The 16096-nt window shown below is 41.5% G+C and overlaps 1 protein-coding gene across 4 annotated transcripts in view; it reads right to left on the minus strand.

The window, feature by feature from the left end:
• The window catches only part of TLN2 (talin 2), a 347160-nt gene that overhangs the window by 46400 nt on the left and 284664 nt on the right, over positions 1 to 16096 (minus strand). For all 4 annotated transcript variants that reach the window (XM_048866513.2, XM_048866512.2, XM_048866511.2 and 1 more), the window contains 6 exons: positions 15501 to 15620; positions 12461 to 12607; positions 10710 to 10876; positions 5977 to 6160; positions 3588 to 3713; positions 1067 to 1183 (listed from right to left, as the gene is read on the minus strand). In XM_048866513.2, the coding sequence (XP_048722470.2) occupies positions 1067 to 1183; positions 3588 to 3713; positions 5977 to 6160; positions 10710 to 10876; positions 12461 to 12607; positions 15501 to 15620 (861 nt within the window). The remainder of the gene's footprint in view (positions 1 to 1066; positions 1184 to 3587; positions 3714 to 5976; positions 6161 to 10709; positions 10877 to 12460; positions 12608 to 15500; positions 15621 to 16096) is intronic.

The following is a 16096-nucleotide window of genomic DNA, read 5'->3' on the forward strand; positions in this document are numbered from 1 at the left end:
AAACTATAATGAGGTTCAAAAATAATTCGATAAGTTGAGGGAGAATAGGTCCATCAATGTCTATTAGCCAAGATGATCAGGGACGCAACCCCATGCTCTGGATGTCCGAAGCTTTTAACTGACAGAAGCTGGGAGTGGATGACAGGGAATGGATCACTCAATAATTTCTTTGTTGTTTCATTCCCTCTGAAGCATCTGGCATTGGCCTCTCTCGGAAGACAGGATATTGGGCTAGATGAACCAGTGATCTGACCTAGTGTGGCCGTTCTTATGTTCAGTGAAAAACAAGCCAGAACAGAGTGAGCCCTTCGGAACTGCCACAATGGGAATGTTCAAGAAGACAAGGTTGTGTCAACAGAGCTATTGAACACTAAGTCCACAAATTATATAATATGTATTCTCCAGTACAGTCTCTCTCCATATGTGCGGTCGTTATTTTACTAAGAAAGGTAGGATATTTTAGCCTCCGCAAACATACAAAGGTATTAATTTACATCACTCACCAGTGGTTTACAAAAGGAGTGTCTGAAAGTAGCAGCTGGGGGGGTCAGAAAACTGTACTGTGAAGGGGGGAGGAAACAACCCTTTTGGTTTAAGATCTAATTCAGTGCTACATGTAATTTCTGCTCAGATGAAATATCAGTTATCAGGTTATTTATTTATGAAAAAAGGAAAAAATGGAGACGAGTTTCAAACCACAAGTGCCAACAGTGCTGCTCTTTGACACTAGAGAAACATTTACAAACCAAGGACAATGAAAAGTGAACATTTGACTCAGAAAATAACATTTTACAGTGAAAGTTTCATGTCTGGAGGAATGAAGAACCAGTTTCTCCAAGCGTATTTCATAATAGTAGCATCTCACACCTGAGAAATACAGCCTAACGGGGAGACTGGTGATGTGTGGAAGTCGATAGGTTGAAGTGACATGCAGTCGTGTGTTGAGAGCTGTGGGTAGGGACTCTAACTCACAACAGAGCAGCCAAAACATCCCTCCAGTGAAGTCTGATTTGATTTTAAGAGTGTACTTTAGAAAGTTGCCATGTGCAATTATTCTGTTCTTTACCGTGAGTTCCTGTTTGATGCACTCAATCGTGGCCTCGAGAGCTCTTGTGCCTCGAGTGGCTTCATCTTCAACTGCTTTAACAGTCTTCAGAAGTGATGTGACATTGGTTACCATCACCTGAAACGGAGAGATGGAGAGATGAAAATACATCATTTGCTTCTCCCACATTTAGGAGACACACCCACATGATTCAAGGAACATCAAGCTATGAAGCCATTATTAATCCTTTCAGGGAACAACAAGCTTTAAATACAATATGGATTAAACAGCTAAGAGTGAACTCTATAGACAGGCTTTTATTTTTGAATGATCCCTACTGAACTTAGATTGATACAGCCAGATTCACTGAGTAGTGGGGCTTTCCTAAACATGAGTGCATGGGGTCACAACTTGCCCGGGCCTCGGCATAAAACTTTTTCAACCCCAGTGTCTCTGGGTTGCTAGTACAGCCCTTTTATCCCTCTAAGCTTCCTCTCAGAACACTAGTCTGTGAGTATCAGGTGAACCTGGATGCTTTTCCTAACTATTTCGAGGGCCCTGCAGATCTCTTGCAAACTGACCAATTGACTCTGCTGCTGATTTCTGGGTTTGAAAAACCACTAAACTTCACTTAACCAAAGTAAACAAAACAAACGTCCCAAGAGCATTCAGTACCCCTCTACTTTGTGCTCCCACAGGGAAAGCATGATCTTACAAGGACCCAGCGGTGCTTCCCTTCCTAACCCTAGTCTAGTTCCCAACCCCTCTCTCCGGGATCCTGTTCCCTCTCTCCTCAGGACCAAAGTGATCACTTGTTAGATTCAATCCCCCAAAATTCCAAACAGGCAGTCTGGGTGGAACGCCTCTCCAGGAGTCTGAGCGTCTGTGTCTCTGGGCACTCCTCGGCATGTCTTTATGCAATAACATACCTCATCCTGCAATTTTGCTTAACAGCACTTACGCTATAACATTACCTCTCATATAATTTCAAATTAACAGAGTCCCTTCTCCACATCTGGTATGAATTGTCTACAGAAAGATGAAAAGTCAATAGGTTTCTAACATATAGAAACTAGTGCCCTCTTCTTTGCCTCCATTACCACACACACGCAAGACTATAACCTCAAAAAACCTTGTCAGAGACCAGGCTCATTATTTACTAATTTGTGAAATGCCACTATTACGTTCTCTTGGCACAGTTTGTAAAACCACAATTAAACACACAACTGCCATCATCAATTGAAAAGAAGTCAACCAGCTCCCAGGAAATCAACCCAAACCTTGATTTAACAACTTCCCCCTCAGGAAAAGGCTGAGTCAATACTGTAGCTAGCCTTGCCTTATGCCCTGATGGTCAAATACTGGTTCCAAAATACAAAGTAAGCAAGTAAGGAAGGGCATATCTTCCCTCCAGCCTGTAGATGTACAAATGCTCTCGTGACAGCACCTAAGCCCATCTCAGATCTTCGGATGGAACACAAGGAGCTTTCAGATAACCAGGATTCAAATCACATTGAGCTCTGTAAAGCAAAGGGAACCAGCTAAGGAAGCAGACACTGTTTTGTAGTAGGTGAACTTTGCATGGTCTTTGATGAGTGCCCCCTCACAGAATGCATCGCAGTAATCCAATCTGAGGCACTGATCACTGCAGGTCCACATTTGATGGGAAAGGGCAAAATCTCTTTGCCAAGCAAATGCGTAAAAGTCACTTTGACGACCCGATCATCTGGAAGTAGATCCAATACTGCCCAAATTTCAGCATCTCAAAGCACTTTACAACCATTAAGCCCCAAGAACCCTGTGAAGCAAGTTTCACAGAGATCTCAGATGTGGGAAAACTGACACAAAGAGGTGACACAATAAAACAGTGGCAGAAGCTGTGCAAATCCTGTGCTCTGACCAATAGACACTTCCACTTAGAAGCACAGCCTGGGAGAAATGCAATCAAAGTACACTACATTTTAAAGAAAGCCTGTTTGAGATCTCCAGACCACTTTCTAAAAGCTGAAAGGTCCAAGTTAGCATCTTAACAGCTGGATGCTTATACTGTGGACTTCTTATTACTTGTTCATTACCCTTGCTATAGGATTCAAGTACACATTTTTATAAGGTAAACTTTTGTTTCGTAGCCTGAATATACCAGGGACTTCCATCCTCTCTCCAGACACATATGCTTGCAGAGTGACAGAGGTACCTGACAGAAGGAATATAACTCTTTAACTAGCTGTGGTGAGATGACTAAGAAAACTGGTATTATGTTTACAGGCACTGAGATGAATGATACTATCCAGCTTTCCATCAATCATCTAGTTTAAGTTAGTAGGATACAGATGAAACAGAAGGAAAATAAGAGACTGAAGTGAACCAGAATTCACTGCCACCAGTCTTTAGGATTCTAGCAACAAAGTGATGCTAGCTGTTTCTTTAAATAAACATCAAAGCAAACAGCAGGGAATAAGCAAAGGAATGTTTTCAACTTTCATAACAGAAGCTGAGATAACCTCTAAACTTCTCTAAAAGGGAGAGATATCGCACTACCTACCTTAGCTGCACCTTTGAGCTGGTACATTGATGGATCATCTGCTGGTTTGCTAGCAGCTCCTTTTGTAGCACCAATGAGATCAGAAAGGGCCTTAGCAACATCCTTAATAGCATTGATCAGTACAACCTACGAGAATGAGAAATTTGGATGCGAGGTTAGTGCAATCACAACTCACCTCAGCCCATAGATGGAAGATTTGGGCAGGCTGTACACTGAAGGAGTCTGCTAAGCACAGGACAAATGTTGGTACACAATGTTAAGAGAGAAAAAGATACTGTATGCACAAATGCTAAAAAAGCAACACGTAGTTTCCTGCATAAAATAAAGCTGTGTTCATCTGTACGGTATTTTATACTATGTTCAGAATCCGATTCAGCTACTGTCTCCTGTAATTAAATGGTTCTCGAAGGAGGATTTCTCTTTCCCATCATGTTCCCAAAGAAGGGCTTATTCACCTCTGTGTTCTGTTCAGCATGGGAATAGAATGGGAGCAGTTTAAACAGGGTACGAACTTACAGCTTGATCCTCCCTTAGAGAATGACCCCATTTACTGTGACATCAGCTACTATTCTGACAGACGTAAGCAGATCAATCATACTTAGTATACCCTGGACATAAGGGAAACAGTCCATTTCAGGGAAAAGGAAGTTTTATGTAGCCTAGTCTCCTAAGAGCCCCCAAGGAACTAAATGATGAATGACTTGCCTGAGGTTAGAGTCAGCAGCAGTCAAATTGAAGTAAATTGCCTCCCAAACCAAGTACTGGGGAAAAAAAGTCTATTATGCCCCTCTCCATGAGCACACTAATTATTTCCAAGAAACATCAGAATAACTCTCTCCCCCAGCATCTTTTCCCCCACTCTCTTCTCATCTGCTGAGTGGTCAGATACCTTCAACCTTTTGCTTTGGTTTAGTGATATCAGCACAATTGTACCCTTTTTCAAAGCGAAAACATGCATGGAAAATGGGATAGCGCCGAAAGAAAAAAAAAAAGATATATGGATCTATTACTTCTCAGTAATGGATAGGAAATAAAAAGTTTAGCACTGCCTTGGTTCAGCCTGTTTGCAGTTTATTACAATCTATGGCCAAGTTAGAATCTTTGCTTTCTTGTAAAAACTTATTCAAGCTTTGGTAACTCAGAACCTCTTTGATCAGCAACGAGGAAAAGACAAGACCCTAAAGACCTAATGTAGATTGGTGCAGCTCTCGCTTCTTTATCTGGCTTTGTTACAGAACAGTGGCAACACACACACACACTTTTCATGCTTCTGTGGCTTCAGCAGCCTGAGTAAAATGAGCTTTTAACTTATATGGAAAAGTTACATTTTGTATTTTCACACCTTGTGCAGAAGTTATTGAAAATGTCTGTACCTTAAGACACACACTACACTTAAAACTAGAATTTGAACTCCTTCCTCCACCCCCACTATGGATTATCACACCACATATAGAAGTTGTACAAATAAATAACTGCTTGTGCGGTGTGGTTTTTACTGGCAAACCGGTATTGTCAGCCTTTACTTGACGACAAAGTCAGAAAATGTAATAAATACTTAAAATTCCTCAGTGTTGCTAGTTGGAAATATGAAGTTATCAAAAAATGGCTCCTGAAGCAAACATTTTCAGTTTCAAAAATATTCCCCCACAGAAGAATGCTCTGGAAGTTGACACTGGAACAAAGATCATATGTGAGGTCAAAGAGGAGACTGACATACGCATTTTTTCCAGTGCCTCAAACAATCAGACATTTTCAAATTAATTTACTAACACAGACACATCTACAGTGCACACACCCGCGCACATTTCACTAGGATTCAAACAATTAAATGTTTAATTGAATCGACTTTGAAGAATTAAATGACTTAAAAGAGTAAAATAATCCAGGAATATCTGTGAAGTTCTAGCATACTGTTCATACCATACCATACCAACAACAGGTGTTTACCTTGGTCTTAAACTCAGTGAAAAGCTTTCTCGCAGTGAAATCAATTAAACTATGGGATAGTCTCCTAAAGGAAGCCCCATGATGAGCCATTTAAAAACAAGGCATTGGAGAATATTCTTGCAAAAAAAAAAAAATTCCAAAACTGGTGGGGGAGGGGCTAGACATCCTATACCAAGTCTTGTCCATTTTTGCAGCATTATTTTTCGAAGAAGGGAGGTGCCTGATTAAACCGCAAATCATTCAAGAGAGGCAGTGCAAGGTTTGTGCTATTTGTGGGTAAAATTTTCATAAGTGCCTAACTGATTTGGAAGCCTCAGTTCCACGGAAAGAAACTTTAAAAAAAATTACACTGTACCTCCAGACTTCTCACTTCTGTAATATTCTCCATGTCTTTAAACACTAAAAACATTGGTCTATTTTCTGCTCCTGCAGCCCCTCCTACCTGAGTTTCAGGGTCATCTGATCCCAAACTGGCTGCTCCCAGTTTTACCACCTCTGCCAGTTGTGTGATGGTGGAAGCCGATGACTGAGCTGCTTGGGCTAGTTTATCCTGACTTGAGGCAGCCCCAGACACGAGCAATTTTGTATCTTCAACTAAAGCTTTTGCTGTTTTCAGGATATTTTCCCTGGGGAAAAAAGGGAAGCAGGAGAGGGGAAAGAGAGAAGAGAAAAAAAACCACACAGCTATTCAACATTGTCCTGACTAACAGAGAAAGTGCTACGTAGACAAAGGGCTCTATGTAGGTCAGCATACCAGTGTCTACTAGTGATAATCCTAGCTACAACGCCAAAGTCAGGTTGCAATTCCCACTTAGAACAGATGCACTACGTTTCAGGTTGTCAACACACCAGACTCAGGATGACTCAATGAAATGACTTCCTCTTGAAAGGAAATGAGATATGGGAATAGGGAGAGGGAGGGAGCACTGGGTCCTAATGTGGAGAGATTAAGCCGAGCCATGGTGTAACTACCAGTTGTCAAACCTCCACCAGCATGTTCTGTGGAAAAGAAAATAAGGATTTGTGGGGGAGGATGAGAAAGGGAGAAGCTGCAGGAAACAGGACTGATTCATATCTTTTTTTTTCCTTCTTCACATAAACTCTTTAGGCAGACAAATCTAAAACATTTCAACCCCCTGCCCCCATATTCTGGGGAAAGTCAATCCAGTCAACTATTGTGAGTACTGAACTTCATAAAAAAGGTTAGAAAACAAAAGTGAAGGGTTGAGAGCTGCCAGGCCCACAGCCCTTATGCTTTACTGAACTTAAAAAGAGTAAGCCTAGAAATAAACAAAACGTGCACAAAACCCAGCAACTGGAATTCTCAGGATTGCTAGATATAGTGGAAGGAAAAACGTGTAACTTCTTTAAACAAGGATTTAAAAGTGTGATGTTAGCACATTAGCAATGTATGGTAACACACATTAAAAATCTGGTCTAGACAAGGCACACTGCAATGCACAACTGGTTGAGTTTAAGTACAGGTGCTCTTCTAGGATTTATCTTGACCAGTTTAACATATATTCAAGGCAAACACATGCTAACATCATACCTTTAAACTCTAGTTTAAACAAGGCCTGTGGTAAGATAACTCATGAGAGCATATGAGTTGGAAAGTACATTTCTTTTTATAGAAATGGGGCAATCTTCAATTATGTTGGAAGTGCACAGTATTAAATCCATATATTCAGAGTTTGGAAAAATCTGCTCTTACATAGCAGCTGTTTCATGCATACTCTCTTACTCCAATTACTCATTTAGGGAAAAGGAAATCAAAATGATTATCCAGCTTTACTGAAAAAGGATCAATTTCTGCACTTCCCACAGCAATTAAAGATTAGAAAACACAGATACAATGCAAAAAGCAGGTAATACCTTTTGAATTCAAAGAGACAGCAGACAGCAATTTGTTTGTTTGCTTTAATTAGAATTGAATTATGTTTTATAATGCAATATCCAAAAAATACTGGGAGTGGATGGATCATTACAAAAAGTAAAACTATTTCTCCATGTTTATTCCCCACCGCCCACTGTTCCTCAGACGTTCTTGTCAACTGCTGGAAATGGCACACCTTGATTATCTTTACAAAAGGTTTTCTCCCCCCCCATTCCCCCGCCTGCTCTCTTGCTGGTATTAGCTCATCTTAAGTGATCAAAGAAAAGGAGTACTTGTGGCACCTTAGAGACTAACCAATTTATTTGAGCATGAGCTTTCGTGAGCTACAGCTCACTTCATCGGATGCATACCGTGGAAACTGCAATGGACATTATATACACACAGAGACCATGAAACAATACCCCCTCCTACCCCACTGTCCTGCTGGTAATAGCTTATCTAAAGTGATCATCAAGTCGGGCCATTTCCAGCACAAATCCAGGTTTTCTCACCCTCCGCCCCCCCCCCCCCAAACTCACTCTCCTGCTGGTAATAGCCCATCCAAAGTGACCACTCTCTTCACAATGTGTATGATAATCAAGGTGGGCCATTTCCTGCACAAATCCAGGTTCTCTCACCCCCTCACCCCCCTCCAAAAACCACACACACAAACTCAATCTCCTGCTGGTAATAGCTTATCCAAAGTGACCACTCTCCCTACAATGTGCATGATAATCAAGGTGGGCCATTTCCAGCGTAAATCCAGGTTTTCTCACCCCCCAACCCCCCCACACACACAAACTCACTCTCCTGCTGGTAATAGCTCATCCAAAGTGACCACTCTCCCTACAATGTGCATGGTAATCAAGGTGGGTCATTTCCAGCACAGATCCAGGCTTTCTCACCCCCCCTCCGCCGCCCTCCGGGAACACACACACACACACACACACATGAACTCACTCTCCTGCTGGCAATAGCTCATCCAAACTGACCACTCTCCAAGTTTAAATTCAAGTTTAACCAGAACGTCTGGGGGGGGGGGGGGGGAAGGAAAAAGCAAGGGGAAATAGGCTACTTTGCATAATGACTTAGCCACTCCCAGTCTCTATTTAAGCCTAAATTAATAGTATCCAATTTGCAAATGAATTCCAATTCAGCAGTTTCTCGCTGGAGTCTGGTTTTGAAGTATTTTTGTTGTAAGATAGTGACCTTCATGTCGGTGATTGCGTGACCAGAGAGACTGAAGTGTTCTCCGACTGGTTTATGAATGTTATAATTCTTGACATCTGATTTGTGTCCATTTATTCTTTTACGTAGAGACTGTCCAGTTTGACCAATGTACATGGCAGAGGGGCATTGCTGGCACATGATGGCATATATCACATTGGTGGATGTGCAGGTGAACGAGCCTCTGATAGTGTGGCTGATGTTATTAGGCCCTGTGATGGTGTCCCCTGAATAGATATGTGGGCACAGTTGGCAACGGGCTTTGTTGCAAGGATAGGTTCCTGGGCTAGTGGTTCTGTTGTGTGGTATGTGGTTGTTGGTGAGTATTTGCTTCAGGTTGCGGGGCTGTCTGTAGGCAAGGACTGGCCTGTGTAGGAAAAAGCAAGGGGAAATAGGCTACCTTGCATAATGACTTAGCCACTCCCAGTCTCTAGTGATCACTCTCCTTACAGTGTGTATGATAACACCCATTGTTTCATGTTCTCTGTGTATATAAATCTCCCCACTGTATTTTCCACTGAATGCATCCGATGAAGTGAGCTGTAGCTCACGAAAGCTTATGCGCAAATAAATTGGTTAGTCTCTAAGGTGCCACAAGTCCTCCTTTTCTTTTTGCGGATACAGACTAACACAGCTGTTACTCTGAAACCTGACAAAATGTACTGAGTTTTTAAATCTCTGGACCCTGTTTGAGCTCTTTGCTTATCTCTCTCCTTCTCAAACAAGATTGCTATTTTTAACAGCAAAAGTAAGTTTTGAGGTACAATATTAAGATTTATTGTAAGGAGGAGAAACTGTTCAACAACTGTACATGGACACCACACTGTTGCTTTGTGGGTAGGGGGGCACCCCAACCTGTGTTTATACATACACACTTTGCATACTCCATTTAAGCCTCTGCATAAAGGCTTTCCCTTCCCTTAGCAAGTAACCTCTAGACGTCCCTTCAGAGAAGTGATCGGCTCGGTAACAAAGTAAGGAATGTGGAACGAAATTACTGCTAATCATCACTGCTCAGCCTTTTTGTCTATTTTTGCATTCCAACGTTCAGCTCTTTGAAGCAGGACCTTGTCTTCACACTTGTCACACAGCATTTAACACACTTACTATTTGATGATAAAAATGAATCATAACTCTTAGTGTATAAAGCTGCAATAATTTGGGCTGCATTGCACTTTTCATACTCCCAAAGCCACTGGCACAGCACTGAGTTAAATGCTGGCAGTATAGGCCAATTGTGCTGTTAAGCAACAGCTCACCGTCTTGACCACTAGAACCAGGTTTTTAATATGAGGGGAATAATGGCCTGGATGCTCCAAATCTCTCATTCTATATCAGACGTTATCAGAAGGAATCCTGTGTCATCATCTCACCAAATAGGGTGACCAGACAGCAAGTGTGAAAAATCGGGACGGGGGTGGGGGGTAGTAGGCGCCAATATAAAACAAAGCCCCAAATATCAGGACTGTCCCTATAAAATCGGGACATTTGGTCACCCTATCACCAAATGACAACATGATTGACACTCCAGCATCTCTTCCATTAATAATCTCCAACATCAGCAGAGGGCAAGTGCATTTAGTAACCCAGGAAGAAAAAGCCATGAAGTAAAAAACAAGTCTCGCAAAAAACATCGGAAAACTATTTCTCTTTGAATTCATGGACAGTTAATTATTCAAACTAGGATCACAGTGTAACATAATCAGTAAGAATGAAATATAGAAATGGATTTATTAAAAAATTTCGATAAAACTGATCTTTGAGGTTTTCTTTTGAAACAGTTGAGAATGATCCAGCTGTTTCTTAAAATTTCCTCTCCCACATAAATGGGCAAAATGAAATTTGCTTTTACTATACAGGCTACTTTATCTAGCTTTTGAAGCGCTGACCCCAACCCTTTCCTATTTCTCTCTCACCCCTCTGCTCATCTGGCTTCATTATTAGGGGTTTGAAAAGGCAGGAAAAACTGCATCTCCACCCCCTCTTGTTTGCCATTAGCAGGACATTTATCTATTGCCCCCACCCCCTTGTTGCAGCCAGCCCCCTCCACCAGCTTTTTCGGTATCACTGACCTGTGATCCGCAAATGATTCATTGTTCTCAGCATTAAGGGTTCCAGCTGTAGCAAACATGATAGTTGTGTCCAGATCTGCAATTATCCCCGACACAGCACTAGCTGCAGTGATACAAGCCTGAGTACCTTTGTTTCCTGCTTGAAGGGCAGACAGAACTAAGGAAACCTGGAACAGGAAAATAAAAAAGAGGGTCACACTAAAACAAAGCATAATGAACTGATTTCTGAGTTAAACGAACTCCTGTGATGAAAATCAACAGGTGCAATTCATTTTGTGATCTCATTTCACAATCTACAAAAAACCTCTCCCTTTCCCTTCCCCTGTCTGCTCTATCTGCACATTAGCAGGTTTGATTAGTTTTTCCACAGAAGGAAGCCTGCTATTGGCATTTGTCTTTCACCGTAGGAAAAGGCTGTCTCCTGATCAAGCAGGATACACAATAAATGAGCAGATCACGGAGGCCTTAACTGCATCTGCTCTGCATATAAATAATGACACTCTGCAATCAATAGTGTAAGCACTCATCTTCCATAATATCTAAATGAAAGGAAAAGCTTTCCCCAGCTACAATAAATAAGAATTCCAATTATCCTACAGTACTCTGCACAGTCAATAAAGGAGCTTGGTGCATTTATTTCAGTGTCACAATTACTTTTCAGCAATCTACGGTGCTGCCCAGTAACATGATCACAAGGATGACTGATGCAGCCGATGACTGAAGCGCTTGGCAACTCAACTTTGTCACACAGCTTGTTTAAAAGACAAATCTCTGCTGTCACACACTACACAGCTCTTCCCACTCTTCCGCGTCAGTGATATAGTGATCTCCCCATCCCTGATTCAGAATAAAGAACCCAACCCTAAGTGCTGGCACAATGAACAAGTCCATATTGGGAGACTATGCCAAGAAGTTAAGAGGTGCAGTAGTTGCTCCATTTTCCCTTAGGGGGTATTCATTTAATAGCAGTACTGCAGCCACCCTCTCAAAACAGATCACAACATCACCTTGATATTTTATGTCAAACTACAGTGTGTCTTGCAAATAGAGAGGAACAGTTTGTAACTTCTGTTAGTTATTCTGGCTTAGCAACATGGCAGACACTGGGAATTTGGGCTCCCAAGAGTGGATATGTAAGAGCTGCAATACCACCCTTTATCCCAAATGACTTGTTTGGAATATCTATGTATCAGATCCACTGAAATTAAGCTACTGTTGGGAAGGGAAGCCACAGCCAGGTGAACAAGTGACACACACTAACAGGAGAAAGATGGCGGGGGAGGGGATGAACCTTGGCCAAGAGCTATAGGGCAAACAGCATCTCATGGGAAGCGTCACTGGCTCTTGAATTTTAACACTCTGCTAAGAGCCACCCACTGCTAGCTACACAGTGTTCACAGTGTACCTGCCTCAAAATGATGAAATCTGAGAAAACCCCATCATAATTTAAGTAAAGTATAAAATATAACACGATCCAGTAGCTGGAAATCGAAGCTAGACAAATTCAGACTAGAAATCAGGCATAAATTTTTAACGGTGAGCGTAATTAACCATTGGAACAATTTAACCAAGGGTCATGGAGGAGTCTCCATCACTGACAACTGTTAAATCAAGACTGGATTTTTTTTTTGTACAAGATCTGCTCTAGGAATTATTTTGGGGAAGTTCTATGACTTCTGATATGCAAGAGCTCAGACTAGATGATCACAATGATCCCTTCTAAATCTATGAGACAACAAGGGACATCTTACCTTTTCAGTGACAGCACGAGCACATTCTATCAACTCCCTCTTGGTGTAGCTGTCCGTAGGGCAAATCTGTAGAGCTCCAGCTTTCTGTACTAGAAAGATACATCCATGACCAAGATCCTGTACCCGAGTCCTGATCTGGAATCCTATCTAGATAGGCAACAAATTGTGGGGAAGGGGAAATAGGAGACAAAGAAGGTGCTTAAAATGTTGAGGCTTTGAATAAATGGAAACATTGTAAAACTCGCACAATTTTTGTTGCAAATATTTGCCCACCAGTACCGTTCCTGCAAAGATCAGAAATAAGGGCCAGATTCTGACATCCCTTATTCACGCTAAGTAGCATCTTAATCCACAAGTGGTCCCCTCGACTTCAATGGGACTACTCATGGAGGAGGAATACTATTTGATCTGAGCTAGGGGATCAAAATCTGGCCATGTCTTATGCAATTAGCATAGGGAATTTACCCAGATCTAATGTAGCCATTTCTAAAAGATAGTAGAAACATCACAAAAATGTGTACGCCTCCGTGTTGCAATATTTCTTTGCCCAAGATATAAAGCAAAAATGAACTGCTTGTTCTCAGTGTGAGCTGACCTCAAGGCATACAGGCTCCTCCTCAACTCTGATCAAACTAGGTTGAGGAGTATGTAAGTTTAGTTCTGAGTATCTCAGTTTCAGTCACAGATGAATCTAGCACAAGTTCTTGGCTATTCATTTATTCTCCAATACTTAGCACAACCCTATAAAATAGCCAAACCTATACTTACCTCTAAATGCATCACGATTTCAGATTTACTATTAATCTTGAAATGGAGTATAGCAGTGTGGTCTGAGAAACATGAACCAATGCTAGTTTTAGTATTGCTACACATGTTTACATATAATTGTGTGTGTATTCTGGTTAATACGTAAGTAGGAACTGCAGCTATTAGTTTCAATAATGGAATTATTTCTACTTAAAGCTGAAGTTAATGTACACTTTTAATAAACAAATGTTCATTATGTCTAACAATACGCTTGATGAATATAAGCCATTGATTTTGATATTCAGCACCAAGAATATTTAAAAAAACTCAAGTGAACTGTCGGTGGAGAAGTGTAATAAAATAAGTCAAAAGCTGTTTGAAGGTATTTCGTCTCGATAATCTGATACTGTTACTGGTCAATGGAGCTAAACACCAACAGCCTAAGAATCAATAGGGAAAAAGCAGTCATCTTCACTGATTCAAAGATTTTTAATCATGCCCTGAGTACCATACACATGATGGAGAAAGAGGACAACGACCATTCCCTTCCTTCTATTATCTCTCTGAATCTCCCTCTCAGTGCAGTATGGTATATGTCAGCAGTTCTCAAATGGTGGGTTGGGACCCAAAGACAAAGTCAGAGAGCTTCAGCTCTGGGTGGAAGGGTTCAGGTTACAGCCCCCTGCCTGCAGCTGAAGCCCTTGCGCTTTGGTCCCCCCGCTTGGGACGATGGGACTCGGGCTTTGGCCTCCCCACCAAGGGTGGTGGGACTCAGGTGCGCTCAGGCTTCGGTCCTCCCTCCTGGGGTCCTGTAGTAACTTTTGTTGTCAGAAAATGGGTCGCAGTGCAATGAAGTTTGAGAACCGCTGGTATATGTGAAACGGTTTGAGGAGAGGAGAAAAAAGTATGTTTATGTGATTCATCAAATCATGAGACTGGGGGAAATGATCTGTAGTGAATAACTAGAGAAATGTCTCCAATTTTCTGTTCCAGGTTGCCTGCAAGCAGTTGGAAACTTTCCAGTTATTCTGGAGAACAGTTCTTGTCTGTGGAGTGTTGCAAGCAATTTGTTTCAAATACTTGATGATCGACGTTGAGTTGCTGTTCATGCTTGATTGGATGTTTCTGTCCTCTGACCTGGTGAGTAACTCCTATAATTTGGCTTGTGGTGTGAACACACACACTTTTAGAAATTAAAAGCTTACTTTCTTTGGCCTCTAACATTTGCTAATTTGTAACATTCCTAAGAGAAAACTAGTGCCCAAGATATTTCACAAAAAGTGAGATAAAAAGGGATAAGAACAGTAGAAACGAACTCGTTTAAAAACTTAAATATTAGTAGAAAATGTTTTGCTGTATTCCGCAGCTCTTATTCACATACACTTTGGATGAGCAATGTTGCAACAGAATGCACGTTAGAGCCTACATGTATATATATGTATACTGTATTGTTCCAGGATGTGTCTGTATTGTAAATAAATATCTAACTACAGATGTTTTCCACAGGTGGCCATATGCCACAGTCGTGAAAGTGGTGCAAAATGGGTAATGGCAAACAGTAGCTGACTTATGATTCAACTGTGATGAAAACGAAGATGACAATATTTTGGACTTTATGCCAACACGATGGAATGTAAACATTTTCTACTAGTTCCCCTTCCCTTCAGAGAAAATAATAGCATTAAAGCTTTTATCTGGTTGTGTGTGCTGTATGCTTGAATTGACTCTTTTTAAAAGGTACTGATAGAGTGCTAAAACAGATAGGCCCAAACCTGAAATCTGATGGAAGAGAGAGGTTTGAGTACAAATCTCCAGATCTGAAACTGCACCTTTGGTTCTGATCCAAACCACAGAACGGGGCCTATAATGCAATGTTAGGCCCATGTGGAATCCTTCTGAAAATCCCATGTGTCTTACTACCCAATATTTCCAGTGTCAATGGGACAGAGACTGTATCTTCCTACATGTTGGACAAACAGATGGTTGACAAGACTGAAGTACAGTAAACAGAATTTTCCTGTCTGGGAAAATATTTACTGTATTTCTTTTAAATGATCTCAGAAATGTTTCAGAGAAAACACCCCTACTACCAGAAGGTTGTAGCCCTATTTTCTATTTGACTGCACAAGAGAAGACTCAGACTTGGGGATAACTGCAGCTGCATTATAGCAACTGGGTGGACTACTGTCTTTGGTTACCGTACCTCCCCCTCCCCCCCATATTAAAGTGCAAGAGAATACTTAATGTTGACACCACTGTGCATTCAGAGTTTAGAGGTCTAAAAACTGCAGACCTCCTCTGGTTCAGCTGTGGCTGCTGCCATTCGGCCCTGGAGAGCCAAATGCCCATAGTCATTGGTCATTTGTGATGCAAGTCCTCCCAACTCCTCCGGGTTAGTAACCGACTTAGTCATCTGAAAAAAGAAAACAAGCAATAAAACAATGACAGGCATAAAACCAGCTTGTTAATACTCCACACTGCCTAGAAGCACACAAGTATGTTTTTGCAGCACCAGTGATAGGGTACCTCCTGCTGTTTTAGCAATTCAGTTTCCAGCTAGAATTCTATGAGCGGAAAAGACAAGCAAACATGCTTTATTAGAACCACAGTAACTAGACACCCACAGAACACAAAGTAACTGAGGAGCAGTTAGAAATGGAAATATACTCCTCAGTACAGTAAATGACTGCAGAAGTACTCTACTCTCAGCTTAGTAGGTGAATTTGGGGAGGGGTAGACAGGGGCGAAGAGTGCTTCACACTGCATAACAGCAGCCTCTCCATTTGGCTGATGGGCTAAGTAACCCACTCTCTTCTAGACCCTCCTCAGCCCACTGATGGTCACCATGATGTGGAGTGGAAGGATCTTAAGTGGATCCTAAGACTCACA

This window comes from Caretta caretta, chromosome 10 (genome assembly GCF_965140235.1).
Source record: "Caretta caretta isolate rCarCar2 chromosome 10, rCarCar1.hap1, whole genome shotgun sequence".
Lineage (NCBI taxonomy): Eukaryota > Metazoa > Chordata > Testudines > Cheloniidae > Caretta > Caretta caretta.